We start from the raw sequence: 25,794 nt of genomic DNA, 5'->3' as shown, positions 1-25,794 counted from the left end.
AATAAAAATTTTAAAGTATTTTTTAAAAAGAAAGACCTAAGACGTGTGGAGCTGCTGTGGGAAGTAGACCTAACTCCAGAGGCTGAGACAGAGAAAAACTTTCCTACTGCCTTCCTCGTTCTTTAAAATCAGCGTTTGGGCATGCCCATGTTAGTTTTTCTCTCTCTGTTGGCAGATAACGGGCTGCTTTGTACCTAAAGCTCACTCTTGTGGTCACGAAATGAGACCTTCCTGTGGCCTGATCCGGTGGCCTCGGCCAGGTCATGATCGCCAAGCCACATGCTCTTGGAGTCCTTTGACTTCTGATTGGTGGCCGTGCTGGGCTTGTGTGACGTGGTCCTCTCTTCCTCTGCAGGTCATCACCAATCTGGTGAAGATGTTGAAGTCCAGAGACACGAGGAGAAACTTCTGTCCCCCAAACCACTGGCTGTCAGAGCAGGAAGACATCCGAGCAGATAAGGTGTTACTGGCGGCCTTTCAGCATTTGTCCTTTATAACTGTTTAATTTATTATATAGGTAACTGAATAGTAACCGTGAATGTTTTCATTGTAACTCTTAGGTCATTGATGGAATACAGAGCATTTTCATTGACTAAAATATGCATTCTGATTTTATTCATTTTAATTTGCTCTTTTTTTTTTCCTTTTTTTTTTATTGCTTACAGTCTTACAAAGGGTATTACATATGTGTCCCTTTTTTTCCCCTGCCCTTGACAATCCCCTGGTAATTTGCTCTTTTAACCACAAATTGTATTGAACCCTGATGATTCTCTGTTGGGGTGGAAGAAGATTTTGCTTTTACTGGTGTCATCGGTATAGATTTAAGACTTAAAGGAAATGGAGCTTGTCCTTGGTTTTGTAAAGGAACAGACAAATTTGAATATTACTGACATTTAGAGCTAAAGTTGATTCAATACTATAGTTTAAAAAATTAAGTAACATTAATAAAGGACATGAGATGTCATTTTTGTCAGAAAAAGGCATGACTAGGTTCATTTCAGAATCTTGGGGATGGAGGATACAGGAGATACAGGGGCACTACTGAAACGCTAAAGAAAATGGCTTTTTCCATTACTCTGTCCCCACTTAATTAAGTTAACCACGTGGCTTCTGGCTCTGTCCACTGGCCAGGTTGAAACCATGACAGGTCCTGTGCTAGTGAGCATGGCCAGGGCCCAGGGTGGGGCCTCTGAACAGCATCTCCCCCTAAAAAGGAAGTTGTCAGCCCGGGGGTCAGTCCTAGGTCTGGGAAGCCCCGGACAAGATGGTGCTTTGTCGCTGGAGGATTGAGCAGTGCAGAAGGTAGTGTGGGAGAGCCAGGGGCAGCTGAGGATCTCCCTCGGGGGGTGGGGGGGATAACACACATCACTCAGAACAGGTGCAGTGGGCCAGGGGCCAGATATCAGATGTGCTTAGCCTACGAGCTCCTGAGCCTAAAGAGAAAAAGAGCTGCACCGGCCACTTTGGTAAATGCGAAGGACTGACCCCACTGTTTTTGTTGTTGTTGCTGATCCTCACCAGAGGTTATCTTTCTCATTGATTTTGAGAGACAGGGGGAGGGAGAGGGGAGGGAGGGAGGGAGGAGCAGTCGTATGGGTGATGGTTAGTGTGTCACGGTGTTACACATCAGCAGAGATGTCCCTGGGATGTGTTAGAGAAAACAGTCACACCCCCTGGCAGTGGGCAAGGAGACAACTTGTTTGGTGGTGTTGCTCTTATATCAGTCAGGGGCAAAGCAGATGTACAGTCCTTAGTTCATCCTAGCTTGATGCCTGTGTCGGTGGCCAGAGCTGTTTCATGCCTGAGGCACATAAAAAAAAGAAAACAGTCACACAGTAAGTGTGTGAGGGCATAAGCAGGTCGTCTGAAAAGGACATGAGGTCAGAGAGGGACCTAGCCTACTCCAGTAAACATAAAATGGCCACCAGCTCACCTGGGACGGGGGGGGGGGAGGGGGGCGGGCAGCACTAAGCAGGGTTGCTGATCCCCTAGGTCACCCAGCTGTACGTGCCAGCTGCCAGACACGTGTGGAGGTTCCGACGGATGGGGAGGATCGGCCCCCTGCAGTCCACCCTGGATGGTGAGCGCTCTCTAACCTCGGGCCAAGGGGAGTTATTCACAGACCATGGAACTCATCTTTTCCATGTCCTCTTCTGTGATTCTGGTTGAACATGTACCACACACCACCTCGAGCTCCTTCGTAGCCCAGTCCCAGCCCCTCTCCCCCAGCAGCCTTGAGTTCCTGGTAGTCCCATAGCTCTGTCCTTTCTGGAATGTCTGTAAGTTGAACCATACAGTGCGTATCCTTGGGGGCCTGGACAGGAGGGTATGTGTACCTAACACAGGTTTGCACTGTGTTGCAGTGGGTTTGGAGTCACCTCCACTGTCTGTATCTGAGGAAAGACAGCTCGCCATCCTGACGGAGCTGCCCTTCGTGGTTCCATTTGAAGAGCGGGTAAAGGTAGGCTGACTTTCTCCAGAGAGGGTGTGCAGTATTTCATATCATTTCAGTGTGAAAAAGGAACACAAATGAAAGAGTCTCTGAAGTGGCCTAGTGCCTAGCTAATAGTACAATTTATATTTTTTGCATCAGATTGCAATAGTTAACAGCGATTTATAAATGTGTAATCCAACCAGATGTGTCCATACAAACTTGAAATATTTTTTCTTTAGTTGTAACTACTTAAAAAGCCTGTTAGGCTATCATCTAAATATATGAAAGCCTAAGCGACCGTCTAACCGTCTGACCAGTAGCTATGATACCCAATGACCACCAGGGGGCAGATGCTCAGAGGAGGGGCTGCCAAGCTGGGGTGACTTGGCAGCTGTGGTTCTCAGGTGACGGACCCGGAACCAGAGAGGAGGGAGCCCGATTCCAGGGTGCATCACCTGAGAACTGCCCTCTCGCAATCTGGACCCCGCGGGGGATGCTGGAGAGCCAGTTTTGGCCTGATCCCCGCAGGCCAGCCTGAGGGACCCCACCAGGGCACGAATCTGTGTGCCAGACCTCTAGTTTCTTAATAAAGGGAGCCGTATAGTACTCTTTGTCTAGTAAATGTTGCATTATTTTTTAAAACACCATTTTTTTTAAAAGCTACACCTCTGCACATGGTGTTATAGAGATGTGCGCTTTATATCTGGTGACTGTTGGCTAATGCACAGAACTTGTTCACACTGACCTGCTTTTGGAGGCTTTGCTGGCGGTTCTCTGAGGTGAACAGAATGTGCTCCTTCTGTAGCGAGTGCTGCTTCCTGGAGACATGCACGCCTACCGCTAGTGCATGGCTCCTGAGCTCCCTCTGCTGGAGCTTTGCTTAAAGAACTGCTTACATTTTATCATTATGGAGCTCTTACTAATGTTCATATACAGCTGTACGGAGCTGGTCTTCCTTCTTTCCTCCCACCTGGATGTTTATGAAGGGTTGACAAAAGAAAGTACTGAATATATACTATAGGGTTGGATTTTTAAAATTTGTTGTAAAATGGGGTAAAGGAGCAATGTTACACATGAATAAATATTACCATTTGTAGATAAGGCATAAAATCAATATTTGATACTTTAAAATTGGTTTTAGATTTATGGGAATACAAAAGTTAAGATTTATTTAGCAGTTTTCTTTTGTTTGCTTATGTTTATAACAAAAATTCTGTTTTGTCAAATAACCTTGTAATTTTCCCTGTGTGTTAGATCTTTCAAAGGTTGATTTATGCAGACAAGCAAGAAGTTCAAGGAGATGGCCCATTTCTGGATGGAATTAATGTCACAATAAGAAGGAATTATATTTATGAGGATGCTTATGACAAACTTTCCCCAGAAAATGGTATGTATGCTTCTCTTTGTGTCATGTATGCATGTGGCAGCGGGGCCGGGGGATTATTTTAGAAAAAGATAATCATTTAAAAACGAGTGTCCATCATCTTGTCCTGCAGTGACTTTTTAAAACTGAAATGTAGGGGTTCATATTTGGGAGGTACATATCATCAAATAAGATTGCTAGGATTGGCAAATAATGATTGCCACACAAGCCTTTCAGATATTGAGTTGGCCCCCGCTCCCCCCAGTGGGATGGGCAGTATTTTGTATACAATTACCTGTTTATGTAAATGCTATCAATTGTCAGCCCAATTAAATACACTAGAATAAAAGCCGTTGCAATCCAGACATCTAAAAAAGCAGTGTGCTTTGAGGGCAGTACTAAGAGATAAGAGAGTTACATGCACCAATGATTTGGGCAGCATGTAGAGGCCAGTGACACATTTTGTCTTGGTTTAGTGATTGACACCCAGTGTTAAAACTTTTGATATTAATTTATATATGAATCATTTTAGCTTCAGAATGTGGAGTCCATGATATTGTGTTAAATCAATGCAGGAGATTGAAAAGGAACGCTGGTAGGACCCAGTCACAGGTCCGGTGGGAAATGACAGCACCTTTTCTTACGAGGAGCAATTTAATTCTCTGCCAGGAAAGCAAAACCTCTCATTTAGGTGGTTTTCTGTTTGCTTGTTTTTTGTTTTTTCTTTTCCGTAAAGAGCTAGCTGGGGTTGTCCTGTGGGAACAGTGAGGAGGGTCACACCGCAGGCCACGAGCTCTGGCCCAGGCGCTGCGCGCAGGGGCACTGGGTGTCGTTCCCTTTCCCATTTAGTCTGCGCCGCAGACCTCGGGCCGGACGCCATGAGCTGAGATGGGTCACTCTTGCCTGGGCTCTTACGTTCTGTGTTAGGTATGAGTGAGGGGGATTCAGGTATTCTGACTCCTTGTCTCACATACTTTGCGGGGGAAAGTTCTTCCTCCTTTGGGACCCACAGGCTGTCATGAGTCCGTTGTGGTTGTCGCATTGTATTCACAGTCAAAGCCGTGGAGTTCTGGGGGGGAACCCTTGGTTCAGTGCACAGCTGGCGGCGGTGGATGTGGTTGGATTTGTGATTGAGCCTGGGGAGAAGATACAGGAAATGATGAGTCAGCTGTGTTGTCCTAGAGTGCAGAGCAGAGCTGAGTGTGGAGGATGGTGGCGAGCTTTATGAAGAGGCGGGACTTGACCTAGGACTCAGGGACAGGAGACAGGTCTACAGGTGAGGGTACAGCAAGGCTCGGACAGCCAGGCCACCACGCCTGCACATGGTAGACTTGGGCTTTCTGCAGGTGCAGCCCGTGTGAGCGCTTCACCCCAAGTCAGTGTGTGTGCTTACTGTGAGTTTGGCTTTAAAACTACTTCATGTAGGTGATTTTTTTAAGACATTAATATTGCCCAATTATAGCAAACCCCAATTGCCTACTGTGTCCTTAAACTTAGAAATTATTCAGAGTTGATGATACTCCACCTCATAAGTGCAAGCTGATAATTGCATTCAGTTTAATGGATTGGGAAAAATCTTCTCATAATACATGTAATATGCATTATAATGCTTTAAATCTTTACGGATGTTCTCTAATTCTAATTAGTACGAAATTTTAAACCATGTGTTAAAATTATTTAGTATTTTACTAGGCAAATTAGTAAAATTAAATATTATCTTAGAATGTTTAATTCACTTAGTGAATCAGTTTGAAGTGCTCTGTTGACTGATCATTTACATATAATCAGTTAATATGATTACCCCATATATCATCTAGTTATTAAAGCAGATCCATCCTTTATGGATAGCGGTTATCTCATTCCATCTCAGGACCGTTCTCTGCAGTGTGGGTACCAGCCCCCGGCCCCTGCAGGTTGGCCGGGTGGAGCTCGGAGAAGTGGAGTGGCTTCCCTCCGCAGTTGGGCGCTGAGCAAATAGTGACACAGGCCTTGGCAGGGGACCTCATCGCAGCACTTCCCACGGTGACAGTGTGGGCTGGGCCTTGCCCATGGGAGAGTGTGGGGACTGTTCGGAGGGTCGGGATGGCAACGCAGTGGCTCCTGACGTCCTCATTGTCATGGTGACGGTGGCTGGGGCAGGCTGACCTGTGCCATGTCTTCTCCCAAGAGCCTCGCTCACCCCTGCTTTCCAGTGTTACTTCTTTACTGGGCAGGATTTATTGCATTGTTTTCCTGAAGAAGAAAGGGTACTAAACTAAAATCAAAGTAACCGCGCACTGAGGCTTTCCTCACTAAAGCCTTCCTGTGTGCGTAGATATTCTAAGTCTGTCCTTAGGAACACGTGGTGGCATGGCCCCTAGAAGACGCTGCCTTCTGAGCACATGCTGGGCTGTGGTCTTGCTGTTCACAGGGGTGGCTGACGGGAGCTGCAGACAGCTCAGCCTGTGAGGGCAATGTGTGTGGATGGTGCTGCGTCTCAGAGACAGCGACCTCCTTAGAACAGCGTCCTGTAGCGTGAATCTTAGTCCCGCAGCGTAAGGTGGACAGTGGTTGAACATTTCTCACCTACAAAATTTTCATGCTTACAATTTTTACAAAAAAACCTGCTAACTGCTGACAATGATAATGATCTTGAGAAATATTATCTATGACACATCCTCATAATACCCAGGTAAAGGATGCAATAGTTCATCCCTGTTTAAAGTATATTATTGTTTTTTAAATATATTTGTATTGATTTCAGAGAGGAAGGGAGAGGGAGGGAAGGAGGGAGAGGGAGAGGGAGAGAGAGAGAGAGAGAGAGAGAGAAACATCCCTGAATCACTGATCTGCTGCCTCCTGCACGCCCCCTCCTGGGGATCGAGCCTGCAACCCTGGCACATGCCCTGACTGGGAATCAAACTCTGACCTCCTGGAACATTGGTTGACGCTCAGCCACTGAGCACACTGGCCGGGCTGGGCACCCTTGGCCTGGGCATTATGAGGATGTGTAAGGTGAGAAGGCCGGCTGCAGCTTTGTGCGGCAGCCGTGGTTGTCTGCTTGGGTGCTTTCGGCATTTCACTAGAACTTGAGATTGGACATATTTTGTAATATCAATCAAAATACTAGAAACAAATAACTATTTGTGGAACTTGATCGTCAGTGGAAAGCATGTTCTTCTGTAAGTGGAGTGAAATTTTAAAAGTGAAAGACTGTGTTTGAGTAGAGAAGAGCCTCTGCTTGCAGGGAGCAGGCGCAGCTCCAAGGTGCAGCGCGGCCCGTGTGCTCACTCGGTGTCGTCAGGCGGACCGCTGGCCTGTGGTCGTCTCGCCGCAGAATAGGGGTCTGACCCCAGAAGGTGGTTAGAGGAGCTGAAGGGACGGATCTAGCTCAGGGTGGGCGTTCAGTGTGGGCCCCTTTGCGGAGCGTGGGAGGGTGGTTTGGGTTCGCCTTCCCCAGTAGCATGTGGGCTTTAAGGAGGAGCTCGCCGGGCTTACCTGGTGCAGCTGTGGTGCCTGCTGGTGGGTTAGGTGACCGTTTGGTGAGACAGTGGGAACTGCTGTGTGTGAGGGCCCAGACTGTAGGCCACACTGGAAGTTATGTTCAAAACACTATGGAACATTCACACCAGGTTCTTGGACTTCAGAAGTACCAACACCTGTGTATCATGGGGTTGGAGGCTCTCGTGCATGTGTTGCCCTCCCTCCTCTGCACAGCACCTGGAGAACACAGGAGGGAAGCGGGAAGGGCTTGTGGTGGGTACCGGGATCTGGCACTGGATGGAAGCCTGCTGTGCTCTTGGCGGCCTGTCGGGACGCGTTAGTCCTCCCCAGGTGGTGCTGTCCTTAGGAGAGCTGTGTGGGGATTCCTCTCATTCTATCCCAAAAAAGTCCTCCTTTTCAGCCAAGCATCAGTTTTCAGTGGTGGTGTAGATTCTGGTGTTCTGCCCTCCTGTGGCACTGGCCTCAGTCACAGGGTCGTTCATTTCACAGGTATCTTTATTCACTTACCTTTTTACCTTCTTGGTAATAATCTCTGTTCCAGTGTTACCCTCATGCCCTAATTCCAACTCCCTCCTCTCTGGGCATCTTTGTTTGCATTGCTCCTGGGAATAAGCTGATGACTGTTCCTCATCTCCCCACTGCAGACCTCGCTCTGCTGTGGATGCAGAGGGACTTCCCCCTTTGTTGAGGGCTCTGGGGACCCTGTGTGTAGAACCTGCATTAAAGTGTCTCTACTGTTCTTGCTGCTCCCACCCCCCAGAGCCCGACCTGAAGAAGCGCATCCGCGTCCACCTGCTCAATGCACACGGCCTGGACGAAGCCGGTATCGACGGTGGCGGCATCTTCAGGGAGTTCCTGAACGAGCTGCTGAAGTCGGGCTTCAACCCTAACCAGGGCTTCTTCAAGACGACGAACGAGGGCCTCCTGTACCCCAACCCTGCCGCGCAAATGCTCGTGGGGGACTCCTTCGCCAGACATTACTACTTCCTGGGCAGAATGCTTGGAAAGGTAACGCGCTCGTGGGGACGGTCTCTGACCAGGAGGGTGACATTCTCTGTGTCTGCATGGTGGCCGATGGTTTCTGTGGAGACCTTCATTCAGGATTCTTACGTGATTTTGATGACCCCTGAAGAGCACTTTCCACTAATAACTAGAGCTCATCTTTGTACTTGACATGCACAGTAGTTACTTAAGGGGAATTATTGGGATGGTGCTGAAAGCATGGGAAACATGCCATATGATTGTGTTTGTAGAAGACCCGCAGTGGTGTGTGCCGCACATGGCATCTTCTCCTGGGGTCTGGTTGATAATAGTGTGAACATGATCCTTGTCAGGTTCTAATAATTTCACAGTGTGTGGGACGGGAGACCGTCGTCGTGCAGTGTGGTTCGTGCTGCATGTGCTGTATGCAGTTCTATGAACACTGGCCCCTGAGGAGCCCCGGGGCTACACCTGCCGACCACCCTAAAAGGCAGCTGGATGGTAACAGGAAGGAAAGGGTTACATAGCCCAGCGGAAGCTCCCTCCCATTAAAGTCAGAACAAGTCAGGGTCTTTCCCAATGCTGGCCTCCTCCTCACTGACCTCTGTGGGCCGGTCCAGGCTACTGGATTGAAATGCTGCAGGCTGGCTGGCTTAGAAACAACCAAAATTCACTTCTTGCAGTTCCAGAGGCTGAAAGCCTGGACGAGGGTGCCACATGGTGTCGTCTGGTGGGGGCCACTTCCTGGTTCATAACCATCACCCTCTCGTGTGCGCATGCGGTGGGGGGAGGGCCTCTTTCATGAGGGCGCTGACCCTGTTCCTAGGCTCCACCTTCATGACCTCATCACCTCCAAAGGCCTCACCTCCTAAGACCATCACCCTGGGGGTTAGGATTCAGTGTATGAACTTGGGGGGCAGTCACTCGGACCACAGTGCAGCCTGTGGGTGTGCCATGTGGGAAGCAGGAGGAGGGAAGTCATTTCCATCAGGTGTCTCACTGCTTCCCCCAGGTCAATTCCATGCCAGGAAAAGCAGTTTGTTGTTGTTTTTTCTTTCTCTCTTTTTTTTTTTTAACTTTTTTACTGATTTCAGAGAGGGAGAGAGAGATAGAAACATCAGTGATGAGAGAGAATTACCGATCAGCTGCCTCCTGCATGCCCCTCCCTGGGCATCAAGCCCACAACCCAGGCATGTGCCCTGACTGGGAATCGAACTGTGACCTCCTGGTTCATAGGTTGACGCTCAACCACTCAGTCACACTGGCTGGGCGGGGTTTTTCTTTTCTTTCTCATTGATTACTGACATTTTAGTAATGAGAAACATGCAAGGTTATTTTGTTTGCTTTGTGCACTTTAACTAATTTTAATGTTGGTAATTGCTAATCCTGGCATGATGTTGTCTTGTAGGAGCTCCAACCCAGGGAAGCCACACTGTTTTTCCGGGGACCACAGGGAAGAGTCATAGCCTTTATTACTGACACAATGGGGTCCCCAATGGCGGCTGATGGAGGGGGGATTTGCGCACTTGGCCAGGGTGGGCTAGGGGCTTATCTAGCAGAGGGGAGAGGGAGGGAGCCGTGCTAGGGAGGCCTGTGTGCAGACCAAGACCAAACAGGGAGTCTGGTGAGGCTTGTTAGTCGTCAAAGATGTGGGAAACACTCAGGTCTGAACTGCTCTGCTCCTGTGACCGCTGGCCAGACGGACACCATTCCACTGACTAGGAGGGAGGAGAAGTGGGCCATATCCTTGCTTGACCCTACACTCCACCCCGCTATCACCCATTTCACCTCACAGTCTACGCGCCAGTTTTCTAGTAGCAGACCTGGGTGGTTAGGGCATTAGCACAGTGCATTCAGGCCCCGGATGCAGTATTGGCTACAAGCACAGAGGAATAGCAAGGGGAAGAGACCCACAACCCTAACCGGGGAGATACGGCCACCACAGGCCCTGCGGACCCAGAGGTTCCCCCGAGGAAAAGGAATGCACCCACCCTGCAGATGTCCTGTTTTCCCAGAGGCGGGGCATGCCCTTCCACAGGTGCAGGTGGCTCCATTCTGTCAGGTGAGTGGCTCTGTCTTCCACGCAGCCCAGCAGTAGCAGGGGGCATCGAACGCAGCCCGCAGTCTGCAGCCCTGGGCCGCAGAGCCACTCAGCAGCCCGTCTTGCCCTGCACTAAGGAGACTGAGACAAGTGTCGAGTAGGCCCCAACAGAAGCCAGTCGGGAAGAATACCAATCTCAGCAGTTCTAGTGACGGTGGGAGCGAGCCCTGCGCCAGACCCTCCCTCACGGGCGAGGAGCGCGCCAGCAGGCAGCAGTTGGAGTTTCCCAGGGCCAGGTTAGCTCGGGAGCGCCAGTTTGGAGACGTCTGCCTCCTCTGTGTTCACTGGGGAGGCTTCCTGCCGCGTAGAGGAAGGAGTAGCCTGTGTCTCGGCTCCACAGTAGCATTGCTCCGTACACACAGCACATCCACCCATGAGACTGTTGTCAGTAAAGCTCAGCGTCTCTGCTACCCAAGAAGCCTTGCTGTTTTATAGCTAAGTAAAACACATTTTTCATGGTGTTGTGGGGAAATTCGTTAGGGTTTTTGGATGGTCTGGGAATATATTTTTATTTCCCCTGTTCTTTATAACAAAAGCCTAATATGCTGTGCCCGGTTGACTGGTCAGCCGTTCAACCAATCAGCGCGTGATATGCTAAGGCCGCTCAACTGCTCGCTATGACATGCACTGACCACCAGGGGGCAGGTGCTCCGACCAATAGGTTAGCTTGTTGCTGGGGTCTGTCCAATCGGGACTGAGCCAGACAGGCCAGACACGTCCTGGTGCCCTCCCATGGTCTCTCCCCGGCTGGCCAACCTCCCGCGTCTCTCCTGGCCCGATCGTGCACCGGTGGGGTCCATCAGCCTGGCCTGCGCCCTCTCGCAATCCAGGACCCTTTGGGGGATGTCAGAGAGCTGGTTTTGGCCTGATCCTGCAGGCTAGGTCGAGGGGCCTCTAGTTTAAATATATTGTTATTGATCTCAGAGAGGAAGGGAGAGGAAAGAGAGAAACATCAGTGATGAGAGAGAATCATTGATTGGCAGCCTCCTGCATGCCCCCAAATAGGGATGGAGCCTGCAACCTGGGCATGTGCTCTGGCTGGGTCAAATCATGACCTTCTGGTTTACAGGTCAATGCTAACCACTTAACCACACCGGCCAGGCTATTTCCCCTGTTGAAAATAGTGGATTAAGCCCTAGCTGGTTTGGCTTAGTGGATAGAGCGTTGGCCTGTGGACTGAAGGTTCCCAAATTTTATGTGGTCAAGGGCACATGCCCGGGTTGCGGGCTCAATCCCCAGTAGGGGGCGTGCAAGAGGCAGCCGATCAAGGAGTCTCATCATTGATGTTTCTCTCCCTCTCCCTTTCTCTTTGAAGTCAATTTAAAAACAAAAATATATTTACAGAATAGTGGAATGGGAATATTTAATTCATTTTTTCCCATTAGAAATCATGTAAATTGAATTCATCTGTTCCAGACCCCCAAATGATTTCCTGTTTTAACCTTTCTTATATGTCTATTGTATTGTTTAATCTATAAATAAAAACTTTAAAAACAAAAAGGGCCTACCCGTTTGGCTCAGTGGATAGAGTGTTGGCCTGTGGACTAAGGGTCCTGAGTTTGATTCCGGTCAAGGGCATGTATCTCAGTTGCTGGCTCCACCCCAGCCCAGGCCCTGGTTGGGGCTTGTGCAGGAGGCAACCAATCAATGTGCTTCTCTCACATCGATATTTCTCTCTTTCCCACTCTCTTCTACTCTCTCTAAAAATCAATGGAAAAATATCCTCAGGTGAAGATCCAAAAAAAAAAGGACATGAAATGTAAATGGAAATCTAACAAAAAGGAAAGGAAATGTACAGTAAAGAATAAAAATTTCACAGTAATTATAAGCACAAACACACAAATAATCACAGCACATCCTAAAATGTTAACAGTGGTAGACTGCCTTTGTTCCACGGTGGGCAGTAAGGTCGTCATCCCATGGGTCATGGCTGAGATAATGGACTTTCTACGTTTTCAGAAGACTGGTCCCAAGGGGAGCAGAGGATTGGATTTTTGGTCCCACCCGGTGGTGGCCTGGATTGCGGCGGTGTTGTGGTGCAGGCGAGTGAGGGCTACAACAGCTTTATTGAGACATGGTTCACACACCATATCCGCACATTCTCTCCTTGGTTTGCCACCTGAGAGGTGCGTGACCGACCACACAGGGATCAGCATGCAAGGGCTGTCAGGCTGAGGCGTGAACTGTTGGGGGGCGTTTGGGAAAAGAAGTTTCAGTGTATTTATTGTCCACACCTTTTGAGAGACGGCTAGATTGTAACAAGGATTGTAATCAGTATGGCTTCTGCAAGTCAAGGTGTGACCAAAGGTGACAGACACTCGGGAATGGAGGGCAGCAACTATTAGCCACTGGCCAAATCCACCCACCTGTATTTTTATAAAAATGTTTTACTAAAGTGCAGCCGGGCCTGATCAACAAATGATCTGAGGCTGCTTCCGCCGCCCGCTTCCACCCCACCTCCCCCCCCCGGCAGAGTTCAGCAGCGCCTCACGTGTGCTCCTAGGGCCTTTGTTCCACGGTGGGCAGTAAGGTCGTCATCCCATGGGTCATGGCTGAGATAATGGACTTTCTACGTTTTCAGAAGACTGGTCCCGAGGGGAGCAGAGGATTGGATTTTTGGTCCCACCCGGTGGTGGCCTGGATTGCGGCGGTGTTGTGGTGCAGGCGAGTGAGGGCTACAACAGCTTTATTGAGACATGGTTCACACACCATGCAGCTCACCTGGTCCAGGTGGTTTCAGTACATTCACAGACAGCCACATGCACCCCGGAACACTTTCACCGCCCGGGTCCCCTGACTCCCCGAGCCCTGACCAGTGCTCACCTGCCTTCTGTCCGCGTGAAGCACCCACTGCACAGTTCACATAAACCGTGTCAGGCAGCTGTGGCCTCGTGGCTGGCTTGTTCAGCACGCCTGCTCCAAGGACCCTCTGAGTTGTAAGGTGTTACTACTTCACCCCTTTCATTGCCAGGCTCCCTGTCAGACAGCCTCACTTACCCAGCGGTGGGTTTGTGGGGTTGTCCTTGGGGGAGTTTCTATCACTGCAGCACCCAGGGTAGAGGAAGAGGCCTGGAGGGTTAGGGTTAGAGTGGAAAGTGTCAGGCCCGGGGGGTCCCTGGGAGAAGGTGTGCTGTGAAGGGAAGCAGAGAGCACCTCTAGAAAGAGCAAGTCCCAGGATGGTGGGAGGTTCCTCCTGCATGGGTCCCCCTCGTCCCAGCACCATTTACTGCGAAGCCTGCCCTGGCCCCTCGTGGAGAATGAGTTCATCATACAGGGGAGGGTTTTTTCCCACGGGTGCAAAATTCGTGGCCTTGGATTAGGCCAGTGATGGCGAACCTTTTGAGCTCGGCGTGTCAGCATTTTGAAAAACCCTAACAATTCTGGTGCCGTGTCACATATAGAAATTTTTTGATATTTGCAACCATAGCAAAACAAAGATTTATATTTTTGATACTGATTTTATATATTTAAATACCATTTAACGAAGAAAAATCAACCAAAAAAATGAGTCCGCCTGTCACCTCTGATGACGTGTCATAGGTTCGCCATCACTGGATTAGGCAATGGTTTCTTTGATAAGACACCAAAATCACAGGCAACAACATCAAAAAATACAGAATTCATGAAAAGTAAAAATGTGTGCTCCGCCCTGGCTGGTTTGGCTTAATGGCTAGAGCATTGGCCTGAGGACCAAAGGGTCCTGGGTTCGATTCTGGCCAAGGGCACATACCTTACCCAAGGGGCTCATGCAGGAGGCAACCAATCAATGTGTTTCAGTCTTCCCCTTTCTCTTCCACTCTCCCTAAAAATCAATGGAAAAATATCCTCGGGTAAGGATGAACCAAAAAAGAAAAAGTAAATGGAATTAGTTGGGGGGGGGGGGGGTATTTTATGCTATTCATTAAAAATATTATATTCCTATAGATTATATATTCCTATAGATTATACTTTTCACATAGCTCTGCATTTCTCCTATAGATGGTTAGGGTTTTTAGTTCTTTCATTGCTTAGGCCAGTGGTTGGCAAACTCATTAGTGAACAGAGGCAAATATCAACAGCACAACGACTGAAATTTCTTTTGAGAGCCACATTTTTTAAACATAAGGCAGGTACATTGTTATTAACTTAATTAGGGTAGGAAGAGCCACACTCAAGGGGCCAAAGAGCTGCATGTGGCTCGCGAGCCACAGTTTGCCGACCACGGGCTTAGGCTATTGTATCAAAAATTTGTAAATGCTTACAACATTGAGTTCCCTGCCATCCTTGCTCTGTGGGAGTGTGCTGGGTGCAGATTGTCAATGGCAGGTGGTCCTGAAGCCCAGCCTCCCAAAGCAGAGGGGAGCGGGGGAAGCAGCACATCCTGGGGACGAGCACTGCCCCTTGATGCGTGTGTCTGTGAGATGCATCGTCATGGGCCCAGGTCCTGTGCACCCACTCAGATTCCACACGTTGCTGCTTTGCTGGGGTTTATTGTTCTTCGACGCTGTGATGGACTCCAGCCTGACCTGGACCTGCCACGCGTCTTCCTCCGGGCTCACCTCCTACCACTTTAGGTTTCCATGGCAAACTTTGGACGTGGGCCCAGCATTGGACTATTCAGCATGAATTCCCAGCAGGTCCCTTTCTCTCATGCCTGGAGCCGTGTGCTGGTTGTGGGGTCTGTGCCTAGCAGATCGTTGCTCCTGCCAGTCCCTCACACTCGCCTCATCTGCCCCGAGGACGCCTGCTTCATGAGCTCACTGCGTGAGAACCTCTGCAGTTTCATGCGTCATAGTTCTTTCTGCTAAGGCAAGCCCCAGAACCTGCTAAGTTAATAGTAATAAAATCCGTTTACGTAAGGGGAGCTCTGAGTCTGCTAGAGTCCCCGGAAACACTCCCCAATGCGGTGGTTCTCACACTGCAGTGAGAGGCAGCAGGTAGGTCATCGTACTTCCTGAATTCAATCTGATGGAAGCGATGTATTACCTTCCTTCCTGAATGTGTCTGCTCTCCCATCTTGATTACTATAGAGACAAGATAGCTAGATGGCCCTGTTCACTGTAGCCTCAGGTGGCTGCTTGTTCTGTGCCGTGGTGCGGAGTGACGCCCACTGGTGACTGCTGGTGGCTCAGGCTGCAGTGGTGCTGAAGGCGGCATCTCGGGGGGCCTTGGACTCGGGGGACGGTGGGTGCTTCTCACTTCTCCCTTTACACCAGGTTCCAGGCAGGAGAATTTGGGGTCTCAGCCTTGCTTCCAACAATGAAGTTTATGTAAATTCTATCTCAGTGAAGCTATTTAAAATAATGATATGTAGACAAAACCAGTAACTAAACTGTAGTCCTTTGAGGAGGATGGTTCACTTGTGGTCCCACATGTTTGAGACTGACATAATTTTCTGCATGGGTACTCCTCGGAGTGCTGGCTTCTAACCCTTCTCTGATGATCATCTGATCACAAATGGGTAGACGTGTCCCCACGTGTCAGACTGTCGGCCCGAGTGAGTGAATGGCCGGCACTCATAGTGGTATGCCTGAACTCTAAATCTCTAAGAGGAGAAATTGTGTACTGATGGATTATGGTATTTATTGGGTCATAATGTATTTAAATTTCCCTAATGCATATGTTAGTGATTGTTTGCTGTGATGGAGTGCAGTGAGGTCCTCAGGAGCAGTCCTGCGCGGGAAGAGTTGCCTCATGGCGCGGTCACTCCTCAATTAGGAGTTCCATTAGCAGATGATTCCTGGGCCTGGTGCGCGTCGGGCCTGCATTCATCGCCCGTAAATCAGCCCTGGCAGGGGATAAATAAACAGCTCAAGGATGTGGTAATGTCATCGCAAACTTTTTTTTACAGACAGAAGCACCTAGGTCCATTTAAGCCAATTAAGTTCAGAATATTTATTGAAGGAAATCTTTTATCATATTTGAATTCTACTTGAAAATGGCTCTCTTTATTCCTTGCTTTAGAATATTGATTTAATTGGATCAGCATGCCTATAAATCAGATTTTTTTGATAAAATCTTGGTTATATATTTCAGGTTTCGAATTAGCAGGTTGTGAACCGTCAGTGTAGTTTATGATTTTGTGCGTTAGAACCGGTGTGCCCTTATGTTTCATACAGAGTAGTGAGCAGTTTATCCTGAGAGTTTTGAGGGTTGGGAAGATGTGTTCTTCAGTATCACTAGTGTCCTTTTATAAAAGCTCACTGAGCCGAAGCCGGTTTGGCTCAGTGGATAGAGCGTCGGCCTGCGGACTGAAGGGTCCCGGGTTCGATTCCGGTCAAGGGCATGTACCTGGGTTGCAGGCATATCCCCAGTGGGGGATGTGCAGGAGGCAGCTGATCGGTGTTTCTCTCTCATCGATGTTTCTAACTCTCTATCTCTCTCCCTTCCTCTCTGTAAAAAAATCAATAAAATATATTTAAAAAAAAAAAAAAAAAAGCTCACTGAATTCGCTGAGGCTTTAGAGCTGTGGATGGAGGTGCGTGTTAGTAATTTAAGTGCCTTGGTCCTCAAGTGGCAAAGCTTCTCTCTCATTCCGTTCTGACTCTCAGACTCATGACAGGTCAGCGAAGTTGGGCCGCTTCACCTGATTGTCACTAGACTCAGTGCTGGGATCTCTAAAGTTAACGTATCTTTTCCCTCCGGGTTTTTAAACGTGACACCCAGCAAATAGCTGATGGCTCTGTGCTTAGCACAAGCCTTTTCACCAGCGTTAAGATGTGTCACTTAGCTGTCGCAGACCTCACACGCATGCCCACGCTGTGCCTCTGGCTGTGGGTGAACCCTTAGCAGCTTGTTCTTATTGACCTTCAACTTTTTTTGGAAGCAGAAAAATCAAAGATCAATACTTACAAACTAGAGGCCTGGTATACAAATTCATGCACCAGTGGGGTCCCTTGGACTGGCCTGCAGGATTGGGCTGAAACCGGCTCTCCGAAATCCCCTGAGGGGTTCTGGATTGTGAGAGGGCACAGGCCAGGCCGAGGGACCTCACCAGTGCATGATCAGGGCTGGGGAGAGACGCAGGAGGTTGGCCAGCCAGGGAGGGGCCACGGGAGAGCTCCAGGGCATGTCTAGCCTGTCTGGCTCAGTCCTGATCGGCAGGACCCCAGCGGCAAGCTAACCTACCAGTTAAAGTGTCTGCCCCCTCGTGGTCAGTGCACATCATAGCGAGTGGTTGGGCGGTCTTAGCATATCATTAGCATATTATGCTTTGATTGGTTAAACGGACAACTGGACACTTAGTATATTAGGCTTTTATTATATAGGATGACTACTTGATTTGAGCCTTACACCTTCTGAGAATTGTGCCTGTGTTTATAGCATCCTAATAATGATTTATGTCCTTTTCCATTAAAAACAAGCAATCAGATCAGGAGGTTATTTTTCTTGTTATTCAAGGGCATAGTTTTCTTAAAAAAAAATTTTTTTTTCATAATCCTCACCTGAAGATATGTTTTGATTTGGGTTTTTTTAATTGATTTGAGAGCGTGAAACATTAATCAGTTCACTCTTGTATGTGCCCTCACCAGGAATTGAACCCACAACCCTTCAGTGCACAAGATGATGATCCAACCAACTGAGCCATACCAGCCAGGCCTGAAAAGTGTTCCTTTTTAATTATTGAAGTAGTTCTTGGCTATGGGGTACATAACTGGACCTCGTGAGTTTATACTCTCGCACCTTCCAGAGCAGGGACTTACCAGCTGTTCTAAAATCCCCCCAGTCCTTCGTGTGGACACGCCTCACTGGCTAACCCTATAGGAAGATTTGGTGGGTAGGTAGGCGGAGCAGGAGGCCAGGTTGTCCTCTGTGAGGGGCAGCTCTGGCTGGTGGACAGTGTTTCCATCCTGTGTGTTGAGCTCTGGACATCCCACCAGGAAAATGGACCCTGACAATTGAACTGCCTTCTCCCATCAGCATCCCGCAGAGATTTCTGAAGTGAAAGAGCTGTTTTTAGAAACAGCGCTGTCAGACCAAAGGTGTGGGTTGTCAGTTGCAGTGAACCAGGGACAGCCCTCATTCTGGAGCCTCCCTGCTGGGGGAGTAGGTGGTGCCATGTAGCCCCTCCACCCACTCGTGCTCCTGGTCGCAGAGGAGAGCGCTTGTTGCCTCTCGGGAGGAGGAAGCCTCCTGGGAGGCAGCGCCAGCTTCCTGGGTGCCTCAGGGCCTCCGGTGGTGCCTGTCCCTCAAGTAAACTCCAGGACCCTGGACCCTGCTGTCACACCAGTAGAAACTCTGTCTATGTTTAAAGAAACACTGGAGTGCCCAAGTGTGCCGGGGCCTGGTTTGTCAGGGCGGGGAGGGCGGAGGGCATGGCCGGGCCCCTCGTGGTCCTGGGTGCTTGCACACGGGGACCGTGGAAACAACGCTGCCATCATACAGGTCTTTACACGGAGTACCATAATGCAGGCTGTGCGGACGGGGGTCAAGGGTGAACCCTGGGCGTGTCTCTGGAGCTGGATTTTGGAGGCCACAGATTTGCAGTGAATCCAGACAGGTCGTTTTCATAACCTGAAAGGTCCCCAAAGAGAATTAATGTTCTTCTGCAAACAAATCCATGGATGCAGCATTCCAGGGTGTGTGGTGGTCCCCCAGTTGGCCTTAGTCAGTGCTTGTTAAATGGATGGGCGCCAGGTACTGTGTGCGGGCTCGTCCTTCGAGTGGGCAAGCTGCTGCCTCCAGGAGCTGCGGTCCAGTTGGGCGCTCTAGCGAGCACACTGCCCGCACGCCTCCCTACTTTACATTCTTTATCTTTCACATTCCAAGGGCTGCATGGTCTGAAATACAGTTTTCTTCTTGCTCAATTAGGGGGCCTTTAAAAAAGACATCTCTGATATAGTTTTTAGATTAAGTTATAAATGTTCACTTTAGAACCACCTGAAGATTGATAAAGATGCATTTGAAAAGCATTATTTTTTTATTGATTCTTAATGTAGTAAATTACCGGCGTCGTTTGGCAGCAAACAGAAACGCCCATGGTGAGGTTCGCATCTGCTCTCCTGATGGTGCCACAGTTTGCATTAATTGTACTAAACTGCACTCACTTATATTAAAAGGCTTCTATGATAATTAATCCTTTTTATTTCAGATCATTTTGGCACAATTTCTAGCTATAAACACTCATAAAAGACAGACAGTTGAAAAATCCGTTCCAGGCTTTTTCCATATACCTACCGCTACTTCCCGTGGCAGGTGGTTATTGATGGCCGCGGGAGCCAGCATGGTCAGCTGGCTGCCATGAAGGCCAAGATGAAAAATGCTAAGTGGATTCTTTGCATAAAAAATAGACAGTTTTTGAAGTTGTATAATTAACCTGTGTTTAGAAAATACCTTGATTTATGCTTACATTTGTATTGGTTGCATACATTATGGAAATTTAATTTATAATCCATTTAGCTGATGCAATCATAGTTTTTAGTACTATCATTTATTAGTGCTTGTATATTAAATGCTCTGAAGGTTTAAAGCTGCCTTCTGTAAAAAATTATACCTAAGCATTTACATTTTATGAGTCACAGTGGGATTCTGTTTAAAATTCAGGTAGCTCGAATGTGTTTAATGAATTTCACTGGCTTATTGTTACTAATGCAGAAATGGCAAACAATGACCTTATGTATTGACCATCTGGTGATTTACACCTGCAGCTACTTCCAGTCCCTGGAACAGATGAGGCTTTCCTCAGCCCGGGGACAAGCTCGTCCCTGCAGGGTGGGCTCCATGGCTCTGCAGCCGTGGCCTGGAGTGTAGGGCCTGGAAGTGCTGCTGATTTGTCTGAGCCACGCACCTGAGCAGACTGGGCCACTCTGCAGGCTCGGTGGCCATGCTGTCACAGTCTCCACGAAGAAATCCCTTTCTGCCATCTTTTCAAAAGTACTTGGGCCATCCTTAGTCAGAAATACAAGCCGGGACTGGCATTTCCCTGAGGTCTCAGCTGAGGGGACTGTGTGGAGTCCGGAGTTGACAGGTGCGTCGGAGTTCCTTGGCCACAGCCTGTCTGGAACCAGAAGCGGTGTCATTCACCCGCCAGTGCAGGGTCCCACGGTCCTGCTAGTGGGGAGGCGGACAGGCAGGTCCCGGTGCCTGTGAGCAGCTCCGGGGTCGGGGGAAGTGGGTAACTATCCACTGTGAAACAGCTGCCTACTGTGCCTGTGTGGGAGCTGACTGAGGACACGGCTCACTTGGACCCAGATGGATGCTGTGTCGGCTGAGCCGTCCCTCTTTGCTGGGGGTTGGAGGAGGCAAGCTGCAGCCGCGTTAGTGAGTTCACACACGTCTGACTCGCTGAGCTCGTGTTTCATTTCGTGTATGTGGAAGGAAGAGTGACTTCTGACGTTTTCATGGTGAAGGGTTACCTCAGGGCAAGTGCTGATTTTAATGTTGGATGCTGTGTGCAGTGCAGTAGCATCGATCTTAAAGCAGCGGCCTGACGTGTGCGTACATCTAGCACAGCAGGTGGGAAGGAGTCTGCAAGTTCGCCACAACCCCACTCAGCAGCCCTCACACCATCCTTTCTAAGGCAGGGCTCGGGCACTCCTTACCCCCTCTGTCTGTCCTGGTGTCACTCTGTCTCAGGCAAGGGTCACAGCTGCCCCCAGACAGAGTTCATGATCGTCTGAGTGCAGAGCCCCGCTGACCAGGTGAGGTAGGACCCTTGCACCTCCTCTCAGCTGGCGGGTGGAGGGTTCGAGGATCGTGGAGGAACCCTGGGAGCCTGCGGTCGGCGGGTGGCAGCCTGGCACCCGCTGGCACTCGGGAGGAGAAGCTGTTCCGTTAGCACATTTTTGACAAGAGAGATGTGTTGTGGCTCCCCAGGCAGTCCTCTGTCCGAGGGAGATAATCGGAATGGTCTGGAAATTGTGATGTGGCTGGTTCCTCGCACTCTGCCGCCGTGGGCCTCAGGGGACCTAGCGCTGCGCAGACTCTCCTTCCCACCTGCTGTGCTAGAGGACCACATGCCATGGCACCCAGAACCACAGGCCGTCAGGGAGACTCAAGCCACGCCACGGGGAGACCCACCGCGCCGCCAGGCCAGGCGAAAGCCCGCGAGCACTGCTGGCCACTGGGAGGAGGACCAGGTGCAGCCTTCCCACGTTGCCGTCGTGGGGACAAACTCCTTGCATTTTCCAAAATAGCCTCGTTTCCTAGTGCTTCCCCGTCCACAGACCTTCTCTCAGTGCGGACTAATGAGGCGTGAGTGAGAGCAGAGGCCCTCGGGCGCATGGCTGCTCACAGCTTTGCTCACCCGGCCGCCGCAGAGCAGCCGCAGGCCCGGGCAGGTGAGGGCTGCGCCTGAGGAGACGCCGAAGAACGAGTGCTGGGCAGTCCCACTGATGAAGCCCTGCAGCCGGCAGAACTCGCCTGTGGCTGCACAGGCTGGGCCGGGCCTGGGGTGTTGCCGGGTGTGTGGGAGGCGGGGGTGTTCTGTGTCTCCGTCGGAGGGGTCGTTACACAGCTGCTGTCAGTTGTACTTTTTTACCATATGTAATATACTTGACTATAAATAGATGCAAAAATAATTTCGCCTTGCAGTCCTTAGACATAAAGGTAGACAGTAACTTCATCCTACCAGACCTGAGGCCCTGAACCTAACTGTCCCCTGTACCTGGGCTCCTGAGCATTAAAAAGGAAAAACCAACATGATATAGAAAAATGTTAGTTACATGCAAACAAGTGGTTAGAATAAGGTGGAACTTGGAGACATTGTAGAAAATAGGTCTACCTTTCATCTAGCGCCAATTCCACCTTTGTGTGGAAATTACCGAAAAATCGGTACAGCCGTCTGGTAGGGTTAAGAGTGAAACCCCATAGGCCTGGCATCAGGAGAGGTGAGTTTTGGTACCAGTTTTGCCACCTACTGACTCATACTATCTGGGCAGTTCCCGGGTCCTAGGGCTCCTTCAGCTGAGACGGGGCGGGCAAGGCCAGCCTGTGCTCTCAGCCTGCCCCTGCTCCTATGGCCAGTGTGCTGAGGATGCTTTTCCATTCGGTGGTTAAAAACACATCTAAAGAAGAAGAGTATTTCTTCAATTGGAAGTTACATGAACTTTGGTGCCCAGGTGCCCTCACTTGTCCTCACACTGTGCTCCAAAGGCTCGGGGGTGGGGGGCCGAGACGGTTGAATTATACCCCCCCCCCAGAAAGATAAGCTCAAGCCCTAACACCCTGTACCTGTGAACGTGACCTCACTGTGTAGTCAAGCTCAGATGAGGGACCTGGCGTCTTTATAAGAGGAGGGGAGTTTCAAACACGGCAGACACGCAGGGAAGACAGCCCTGGGGAGAGGCGGGGATGGAGGGGTACAGCTACTAGCCAGGCTTCGCTGAGGACACCAGCAACCCCAGAAGCTGGAAGAGGCAGGAGAGGTCCTTCCCCTGAGCCTTCAGGGCCCCGCGTGGCCCTGAGACCCTTGGCTTTGGGCTTCTGGCCTCCAGAAGGGTGGACAGGCCGCTTCTGTTGTTTGTGGTGCTTTGTTACGGCAGGCTTAGGAGACCAATACACCTGCAGAGCCCTTTCCGGAAAACGCTCGCCAGCCTCTGGCGGCAGGAGGGTTTGGCTCTTCTTTTCTTTCTTTTTAGCGAGAGAGGAACATGATGTAAGAGCAAAGCACCAATGGGCTGCCTGCTGCACACACCCCTACGACCCTTTGGGGCAGGGATGCTACCCAACCAACTGAGCCACACCAGCCAGGGCAGGTTTGGCCCTTAAAAATCCCGACTGGTGCCCCATGGGTAGCTCGGTGGGAGCATTGTCCCGTACACGAAAACATTGCAGGTTCCATCTTGTCAGGACACATACCTAGGTTTCAGGTTCCATCCCATCATGGCACGTACAGGAGGCAACAGATTGATGTTTCTCTCTCCCTTCCTCTCTTTCTAAAATCAATGAACATATCCTTGGGTGAGGATTAAAAATGTAAAACTCCCCATTGGTATTAACATTCTATGATTTCAGCCCTAAATTCTTCGATAGTCTGTTCTAGAGTTTTTCATGTACTGAATGCAAGCATTGCATGCATAGACTGGCCTGGCCCCTGGACATTAACCGCTCGCCAAGTAGCGCGCCCTAGGAGCCTGTCGCATAGCAGTTTGGACGTGGTGTTTGTGTTTAGGGCGCGTGAAAGAACCGTGAGGCTGACCGCTGGCCCTTGTCCCGTTGCAGGCTCTCTACGAAAACATGCTGGTGGAGCTGCCCTTCGCGGGCTTCTTCCTGTCCAAGCTGCTGGGCACCAGTGCCGACGTGGACATCCACCACCTGGCCTCCCTGGACCCAGAGGTTTACCGGAACCTGCTGTTCCTCAAGAGCTACGGGGGCGACGTGGAGGAGCTGGGGCTGAACTTCACCGTGGTGAACAACGACCTCGGGGAGGCCCAGGTGCGGGCGGGCTGGGCCGAGGCTTCTGCGCTGCTGGGGTACACGCCGGCGTGCGCAGGGTTCACACGCAGGCAGGTCCCGTGGCTGGAGGACTGTCCAGGTCACCTCTGGGCTTCTCTAACTTTCGTTTGGTGTTCAGACAAATGTGTCTCCAGGGAAGAGGTATTTGACTCTTCTTATGTCAACCCATAGTCTTCTGAATCTAGCCATTGTGTTTTAACAACAAAAAGATGGTTGTCTTGCAATGTTTTTCTCTGGATCTTTGTTGTGACTTGGCCTCCGATCCAGGCTGCAGAGGTCATCGGCTTGGCCAGTGTTAAAGCAGCTGCACAGTAAATAGGTTTGGTGTTGGGTGGACTCAGAGTTGCAAAGGCATGACCCGCACAGGTCCTCCCCTCCTTCAGCCCCGCTCCCGGGGGCGGCACACGCGTCACACTGCTGGACACGCCGCACACGTTTGGGTCATGCCATTTCCGTTCTCTGCATATCCTGTTACCTACATGCACTGGGCCTCGGCTTCATGTCCTCATTCACTCAGGGGACAGGCACGGCGCCCTGTGCCAGCCACTGTGCTGCAGGAGGTGGGCCTGTGGGAGCGCCGGCGCCAAGGGCAGGTGTCTGGGGCAAGACAGAGTTCAGGTGAGCTCCCGCAGAGGACGGGAGCACACTCGCGTGAGGCGTCCGGGTGGGTGAGCAGACCGAGAGGGTGTGTAGCAGGTGGGTAGGTGGGTGCCAAGACGTCTGGGCTTTAGCCTGTGGTTCATGGAGAAGCATTGAAGGCCGTGGGCTCAGAAAGCCAGTGTCCCTTCAACAGCTGTTGCGGCGTGCCTGGGCCTGCATGAGACTCAGAAAGGCCAGCGTGGCCTGCAGACTGAAGGGTCACGGGTTCGATTCCCAGTCAAGGGCATGCACCTCAGTTGCAGTTTCGATCCCTGGCCCCAGTCAGAGCCTGAGAGGCAATCAACCAACGTGTCTTTCTCTCTCACTTAAATCAGTCTCTCTCCCTCTCTCTCTCCTCCCCTCCTCCCTCCCAGGTGAGGGTTAACAACAACAAACAAGCATGCAGCCCCAGATGCATTTCAGACCTGGCAAGGCAGTGAGCACAGGGACACAGCTCCGGCGAGGTCAGGGCGGGATCTGGAAGCAGCCTGGCTGTCCTCTGGGTCCCGTGGTTCCCGGAATCAGAGGCCTGTGACTTACGTCACGTTCTGTAGGTCAGGGTCTTGAACGAAGTGTCAGAGGGGTGGGCAGGCAGGACTGTGGAACTAACTGCACAGTCCCTGGCCCTGCCACCCACTGCCTGTCTCTGAACCCCACGCTTGGAGCCCCTCGTCCAGCTGGAATCACAACATTTGTCCTTTTGTGACAGGTTCTCACTGAGCACAATGTCCTCTAGGTTTGCCATGAAGCAAGAGGTACCAGAATGTATTCCACTGAGGCTGAGCGGTCCTCCGTGCCTGCCTGTGCCAGGCTGACTCAGCTGCCGATGGGCATCAGTTATCTAGGAGTCAGGGATGCACCACCAGGAACATGGCTGCGTAAATGCTTGCAGGTCCTGGCTAGCCGCCTAGATGGGGAACGTTGGGCAGGTGGCAGTGCGCAAGGGCCCTGTGCCAGCCACATCCTGGTCAGCACCTTGTTTTCTTCTCTCTCAAATGACAGCCGTGCTGAGGGGTGGAGCCTCGCGCTCCCTCAGAAATGAGCGACTCCTGTCTTTGAACTGGCTTCCTCCCTCAGCAGAACCTTACTCGGGTTTGTGCACGCCAGAGTGATGCCTTCCACACTGAACTAAAAGGCACGTGGAGGTTTCCACATCCCAGTGTCTGAGCTTTCTGGGGCGGTTTAAACGATCATCTTTGTGGTCCCTGAGTGTTCAGTCTGTCTCTTAGCCTACTCGTATTGCAGAAGTGGGTATGGGTTAGCCCAAGTAGGAATAAGGGAAACAGTGCTGCCACGGCCTCCCCTTCCCGCCACGCGGTCATCTCGAGGCAGTTTGAGGAGCAGACCCCAACGCTGTAAGGTAAAGGAAGGATGAAGACAGAACCGGTTTTTATTTGGTTGCAACTTTGTTGCTTTTGT

The 25,794-nt window shown here is 50.4% G+C and overlaps 1 protein-coding gene across 1 annotated transcript in view; it reads left to right on the top strand.

The window, feature by feature from the left end:
- Window positions 1–25,794, top strand: part of UBE3C (ubiquitin protein ligase E3C) — a 113,668-nt gene that overhangs the window by 72,520 nt on the left and 15,354 nt on the right. Inside the window, exons 14-19 of the mRNA XM_081101867.1 lie at window positions 356–460; window positions 1,993–2,080; window positions 2,364–2,461; window positions 3,689–3,821; window positions 8,041–8,288; window positions 23,503–23,715. Coding sequence (XP_080957993.1) covers window positions 356–460; window positions 1,993–2,080; window positions 2,364–2,461; window positions 3,689–3,821; window positions 8,041–8,288; window positions 23,503–23,715 — 885 coding nt within the window. The remainder of the gene's footprint in view (window positions 1–355; window positions 461–1,992; window positions 2,081–2,363; window positions 2,462–3,688; window positions 3,822–8,040; window positions 8,289–23,502; window positions 23,716–25,794) is intronic.

This window comes from Myotis nattereri (genome assembly GCF_964212035.1).
Source record: "Myotis nattereri genome assembly, chromosome: 11".
Classification (NCBI taxonomy): Eukaryota; Metazoa; Chordata; class Mammalia; order Chiroptera; family Vespertilionidae; genus Myotis; species Myotis nattereri.
Note: the sequence above shows the minus strand (reverse complement) of the source record. Positions and strands in the feature narration are given on the sequence as shown.